The sequence below is a fragment of the Brachyistius frenatus genome, unplaced genomic scaffold (assembly GCF_029030835.1).
Source record: "Brachyistius frenatus isolate BFR_SWC_R1_liver_20210118 unplaced genomic scaffold, ASM2903083v1 Contig_75, whole genome shotgun sequence".
In the NCBI taxonomy this organism is placed as follows: Eukaryota; Metazoa; Chordata; class Actinopteri; family Embiotocidae; genus Brachyistius; species Brachyistius frenatus.
The window spans coordinates 860,668-867,784 of record NW_027210674.1 but is presented as its reverse complement, the minus strand read 5'-3'; the positions used below and the strand labels follow the sequence as shown (position 1 = coordinate 867,784).

Here is a 7,117-nt window from a genome sequence, read left to right as displayed (position 1 = left end):
GATTGGTTAAAAGCTCCTACAATAGTTTTGAAAATGAACCCGAGGTCTACGCCCCCTTCTTGCGGCACCGTCTCCTCCTCTTCCTCAAACCACTCGTATCCTTTCAAATCCGTCACCTGTCGAACCTGAAAAACTCTTTAAACGTTTCATCTTTCTTACAACGAACGCAGACAAAAACATTTTTCCTGTGAACGGCTTCAGTTGAAACAACCAGTGAAAGTAGCTCTTTCATACCAGTTTCATTTTACACCAAGTTTTATGGATTTATGGATAATTTCAGGGAATCAAAGATGAGTGAATCCATCCAGTCGGTGGATTCCTGAGGCTGAAATGACATTTCAACACCTGCTTCTGCTGAACTGGACCTGCACCAGATTTCAGATTACAAACGTGGCAGCAAGATTTTCATAAACTCCTTAAAAATCACTGAAGACCAGCGGAGACACGCAGGAACCAGGCTTTGCAAAGAAAAAGAAACCATGAACAAGGAGGTACTCCAACATCTTTTTTATTAACAGTTCAGAATACACCGCGGTGAAGCGTTCACTTAAAGACTCTTTGGGCCGCCGTGTTCTCCGGCCTCTGATCTGACCGTCGCTGTGCGCTGCTCTCTTTTTTCCAAGAGTTGGAAAAAAACCTGACGGTGGTACTCGAGGGTGGTAGAACACACACACACACACACACACACACACACACACACACACACACACACACACACACACACACACACACACACACACACACACACACACACACCTCTCTGTCCTGCTGCGACAAACAGAAAGTCCAATAAATACACAACAGGTCTCTCTGGAGCGCATGTTACACGCAGCACTCACACCGAGCACGTGTCTGCTGCCTGCGTGTGTGTGTGTGTGTGTGTGTGTGTGTGTGTGTGTGTGTGTGTTCAGGTGTGATCCTACATATATTGTAAGTATAGTAAATACCATCAGATTGCACTTAAGACCAAAAAGATTGAATTCTGTACACAAAGTCGTCCGATATTAAAAAATACATTAAGTTACATTTTCCAAATAAATATTGGTCCATTTTTGTTAGTATGTCGACTACCTGAGACGCTTTCAGAGCCGCAGACGCATCCACACACCTTTTCATTTATCCATGAGCGGGCTTCCTTTCACTCTTTCCTTTTTACCTATCCTTTGATTATTCTTTCCATCTTTCCATAATAAATCTGTTCCACTTGCTTCAGCCATCCCTCATCATGTGACCTGCTCTGTTACCGTGCCAACACATACAAAGTAAAATGATTTCTCTGGCTGCACCAGCGCAGCTTCGTCCAAAAGACACCAGAGCGTGTTTTCAGATGCACACACACACACACACACACACACACACACACACACACACACACACACACACACACACACACACACACACACACACACACACACACACACACACACACGTGCTGTGATTCTGTGCGAGAGGAAAAAAGTGTGTGTGCTTTGTTGACGTGACTATATAAACGTTTCACTCGCATGCTGTGACACAAACTTGTAGAATAACAGTCTTACAGCCAAAAGGAGTTTTTTGGGAGAAAATATGAACGTGTTCATGGAAGCTTTTTCTTTTTTTTGTGAGAAGGTTTTCACAGTATCATCTGTTATACACACACACACACACACACACACACACACAGTACCTTTACATGAGGACCACCACTCTTCCTCAGCATCATTTGCATCAGTCTATTATTGCTTTCGTATACAAATATTGTTATAGAAGTTTTTCGTGAAGGAAAAATGGGAGATGCATCGTCCGTCTGCAGAGAAGCAGTTTTCACCTCCAGCCCGCGTAGAAAAATCTGTGATGTGTAATTTCCATAGCAAAAGTGAGTCCTCACAGGAAACGGAAGAAACAACGACTGGATTATCCAGAACGCTGCCGTAAGGCATCAGAACCGCCGGGCTTCCCTTCCTCCCTGTTCTCCAGCTCCTCCGAGTCTCTGTTGGTTTATACGTTAGAGACGGCGCTGTTCATGTCTCTCGCCTGCCGGATGCCGTACAGCCACTTGATGACTCGGGCGTTCCTCTCGATGACCGAGATGCCGTAGGGGACCCGTTCGTTGGCCCTGGAGGGCCCGTCCTCGTCCTCCTGGTCCCCTCCGTCCTCCCTCGCTCGCTCCGCCTCCTCGCCGCACTCCGAGCTGGGCGTGCTGACGCTGCGCAGCTTGGAGACCGACACGATGTCCGAGTTGGCCCGCGCGAAGCGCTCCACGCCGCCCATCCCCTCCACCTCCTCCGGGTCGAGCCCGCAGTAGTTGAAGAAGCGCTCCAGGTCGGCGGTGGCGCGGGAGTAGCGGTCGCTCAGGTCCGACTTGGAGCGGTGCAGCGACGGGTGCTTGCGGGCGGAACCTTTGGAGCTGGCGTTGGATATCCGGGTGAACGCGGGCGAGGCGGGCGGGATCATTCCCGCTCGGATCAGCATGGGGCTGGGCGGCAGGTAGGCCGGAGGGGAGGGGAGGGGCTTCTGGGATGGGGTGATGAGCTGAGGGTGGGGTTGGTTCTGATTGGGCGGAGGGGGTGGAGGAGGCGGGACCTGAGGGTGTGCGACCTGGCCCTGAGCAGTCTGTCTGGGTCGGAGCTGCAGCTGGGCCCTCTGGGGCTTCCTGAGCTCCGCCTGCGGCCGAACATCCACTCTGCGCACCGTCACCGAGTTCGGGGAGCTGTACGGCACCGGGACCCCGATGCGGGGCGCCCGCGCCGGGACGGGGGGCGGCCGGCGGATGAGTTCTGCCGCGGGGGTCCGGAGGTTGTTGCTGAGCGGAGAGGAGGTGCAGGAGGAGGTGGACGAGGAGGCGGCGGTGCCGTGATTCAGGGGTTTGAGGTTGTTGAGGAGTCGGTTGCTCCGGTCCGGCTCCGCCGACAGACTGCTGCCGATGCTCTTAGCTCCTGACGACGGGGACGAGGAGGAGGGGGAGGTGGAGGAGGAGGACTGGGAGCAGGGCAGCGGTCCGTCGCACACGTCGTTGATCAAGTTATTCAGAATATCCAAGTTCAGAGCGGGCTTCCTCCTCTCGCCCGCTCCCTCTCTGCCTCCTCGGTTCTCCACGTCGGCGGGGCAGCGGGGAACTTTCCGGGCCGGCGGCGTGCTGATCTGGCAGTGGAGCATCATGCCGTGGGGCACGAGGGGCTTGCGGATGATGGGGGGTTTGATGGGGGCCTGGCGGGTGAGCGCCACCTGCTGGCTCTTGACGTACTTGGCCTTGTCGGCCTCCAGGCGCTCCACGGCGCTCAGCTTGCGGGCCCCGGGCTCGACCTGGCGCCGGAAGTAGTCCGGCCCCTTGTTGAGGATCCTGAAGGGCATGGCGGAGGTGAAGGGGACTCCGGCCAGACGGCCGTCGGAGGGCCGCAGGGTCTCCACCGGCATGCTGGAGGAGCTGAGACAGAGAGGAGGAGATCAGTCACAGCTTTTAGAACAGAAATGTGTGTGAAGTGACACTAAGAGGAGAAAGTGATGGACTGAGTGACGGGAGGAGAGAATGAACTCATCCAACATCCTCTCCCACATCCTCCCTGGGCTTCAGAAAATAGCTCTTTTGTACTCTCTCTTTTCTGTCCCCCTCCCCCCTCTCGCCCCCTTTTACTCCCCCCCTCCTCTCCCGGAGCCCCTTTAACTTCCTTACCGATCGCTGCTGTGCTGCTGCTCCTCTCCCTGTCTTCCTCCCTCCTTCTCTCGCTCTTGTATCGCTCCTCTCTCTCCCAGTCCAGGCTCAGTGAATGGCGACGGGGTCAGTCGGGGTCAAATTCCACATCGGTCCGTCCAGACCACCTCTGTTGGCTCAGCGGTGACCCGGAGGGGCGTCGGGCTGCAGACCGGGGTCAGCGCAGCTGATGGCAGCTCTTTATCCCAGAGTGCAGTTCTGGAGGATCAGCTGGCAGCGATCGCAGCAGCGGCTCGAACGGCCCCGATGATCCTCTTTAGGAGCGCTGACCGGCTCCTTGGCGCCGACCTGGTCCAGATGTGAGCTGAGACACACAGCTGCTCCGCTTCACGAGCTCTGCAGAGTTCAAAAAAGAGAGGAAGTCCAGGTCAGATAACAGCAGAGCACTCCGTCTTCTGTCGCTCTCTCAACAAAAAATGGCATCCACACACACCGAGAACACACACACTCCCACAACACACACACACACACACACACACTTCAGCCGGCCCACAGACGGGACTCTACACTGAAGTGCAGCAGAAGGGTCGGGCTTTAAAACCACGTCTCTGGCTCCTCCCAGCCGGCCAATCGGAGGGCAGGCCGGGAGGCTCGGTGGGGAACGGGGAGGGGGCGGGGGGGGGGGCTGCGCTCACATTGGTGCAGCTCAAAAGGGATCCTGACCAATTGAAACCCCCCTTCCCCTCCCCATTCAGAGCACAACAAAACACGGAGGCAGGGCTTTCATTCAAATGAAAATTCTTTGAAAGGGAGATGGAGGGGGGATGATTGGTGGGCGGGGGGGAGGAGGGGGTGAAAGGGGAGGGGGGCAGGGATAACTGCTAAAAAACAGATGCAATATTTTACATTGACTTGCATCAAACTCAGCGGGATGCTACCAAAACACTGAAGGCCAGGCAACTGAGCTCTTTGTCTTCATCACAGCAGAAGGAGACAAAGTGTGAACAAAGACCCAGAAAACAAGAGAGGATCATCAGCTTACATCCAAACACTCTGGAAGGACCATTTCACACATTTCACACATTCTCACTGCTGCTTTTACTTTACTGCAAATTAACTTCATGTTGTGTAAAAAACAATGGATCCAAACCCAAGAAGCAGAAAAAGAAACGTGAACAAAGCCAGTGAAAGTTTGTATTATCTCATCTCTTTCTCTGAGCTCCAACTCCACAAAACAACCCCCCCCCCCACACACACACACACACAAAACCAGTCTTATAGTTTACAGCTTTACAATCCAGGGTTACATCACACCCAGCGAGTAGACCTCCTCCTCCTTCTCCTCCACCACCACCACCTCCTCCACCTCCTCCTCATGGAGCCACACATTTTTAATTAGGCTTTTTATAGCCTGTTCCCTCAACATGTGACCCTGATTTTCCCCCAACATCTCTCATCCTCTCATCCCCGAGCAGCCGACCGGCAGAGAGCAAAACGCAACCATGACAGCTTACACTTAGAGCGACACACACACACACACACACACACACACACACACACACACACACACACACACACACACACACACACACACACACACACACACACACACACACACACACACTGCTTTCATCCCAACCACGCGACAATCCACAGAAGAGTTTAAAATAGTCCGGCTTAAATTAAACACATTTGCATCACAGAAAACAACGATTCACAAACATCAGGCCACCAGAAGCCGTCACAAACCCTCTGGGAGTCGGAGCGCTCACACGGGAGACGGAGCAGGAAGCAGTCAAAGCACGACGGAGAGAGCGCTGAACGGATGCTGAAGTTGGAGTGTTGGGAAAGGAAAAGGAGGAGCGGTTTGGTTTCTGGTTGAAGGAAGACAAAACAAAACAACAACAAAAACACAAGATGATGACATCATCACCAGCGTTGGGACATCTGGAGCGTTCAGAAGCACACAAACAAACAAACACACACCAGGTGCCTATCCACGATGCAACCTGACCGCTGCGTTGCAACACGCAGTGTAAACACACTGTTGAGGAAAATCAGTGGAATTCCCTTTTAGCACACAACGCAACAACAAGCCGAGCACATGACACACAACGCTGCTGCACCTGAGACAGTGACCCACTGGAGACCGCCGGAAATCAGACACGCCAGGATTTCAACGCTTCTTTGGGATTGAATGTTTCTTTTTGCGGCGGATTTTCGAAAAAGCTTTGTTGTAATTTGCAAAGTTTTAAGTGAGTTTTTTGTGTAAAATTGCAGGAATTAGAAAGAAAACCTAAGTTGAGAAAAAAAGATGCTATTTTTTTTTTTTAGTACCACCTGATAAAAATGCTGCCGCACATCACAGAAATATTTTAGCTCTAAACTTTTTTTCTATTTATTGAACTTAGAGGACCGTGGAGGTAAAAGCTCCTAAAAGGTCCTAGAAGCTGCGTATGTTTCCAGAACAGAGCGTCTGTGACTGGAATATAGAAACAAGGACGACATCAGCTGTCAAAATAAGAGCTTTAGATGCTGTTTAATTCATGTTCATTCAACACATAGACCTGCTGGATGAAACAAACAAAGAGACGTCTCTGACAACTGGACGTGTGGACAAAACTCATTTAACATCCAGTAATATGGAATCACTTCCTTTGATCACAAACATTTAATCATCATTTTAATGTGAAGACCACATTTCCCACAAACCCCGTCACTTCCTGTTTCTCCTCTTGTTCAGGTTTCCTCCAGAGTTTTATTTGGTGATGAAAACAGGAGCTGAGTCTTTCTGATGGTAAATAAGTTATTTTTGTTAATAAAAAGTTTCGTTTGAAAAGATTTATTTCATGTCGTTAACTTTTTCAGCACAGCTTCTGTTGATGACATTTTTTGAAGAAAAATATTGGGAATTTTAATAAATTACAAGGTCCTGCAAATATTACAGTTTGCTTGAATTCAACTTATTGTTGGTAAAAACTACAAACTCACCACTGACACACGTCCAGTACCCAACCTCCAGAACATTTAAATGCAAGAAAAACTAAAATATTTCATAGTCACAGTCATAGTCTCATTTTTTAAAGAAGAATTTTATTTCACTAATTTTTGTGACCGTTTGTGACTCCAATGCTTTTCTTAAAAATCTCCTGAAGAACTAGTGTAGTGTCACCAGACCCCGGCTTTAAAAGAACTGCTCAAAAACACCCAGAAAAGAACCACCCTCCTCTGCCTCCTCACTCACACTGAAAACTGCAGGTAATTATAGAAACGCATCCGATAGAAAAGGGCTTTACCAGAACCGGTGAAGACGAACGTCTGGTCCCAGAAACCTCAGCCACCTCAGGTTTAGTAGGCCGTGGCCTTGTCATTACCCTCACAGGCCTCCTCTGAAACACACACACTCCTCTGGTCCACATTTAGACCCTTTTCATGTCCACAAAGAGGCCGATTTCTTTAAGAAGGGCCAACCTTTGGCTGCACTTGGTC

The 7,117-nt window shown here is 50.6% G+C and overlaps 1 protein-coding gene across 1 annotated transcript; it reads right to left on the bottom strand.

The window, feature by feature from the left end:
• Positions 1-492: 492 nt before the first annotated feature.
• Positions 493-3,550, bottom strand: LOC138626621 (protein FAM110A). Its single transcript, XM_069708379.1, has one exon. It carries the CDS (start codon positions 3,391-3,393, stop codon positions 1,978-1,980), a length of 1,416 nt encoding a protein of 471 aa, XP_069564480.1. The 5' UTR covers positions 3,394-3,550; the 3' UTR covers positions 493-1,977.
• Positions 3,551-7,117: the final 3,567 nt, after the last annotated feature.

Excerpts from the sequence above, each read along its gene's own strand:
- LOC138626621 (XM_069708379.1), bottom strand. The coding sequence starts at position 3,393 with ATGCCGGTGGAGACCCTGCGGCCCTCCGACGGCCGTCTGGCCGGAGTC.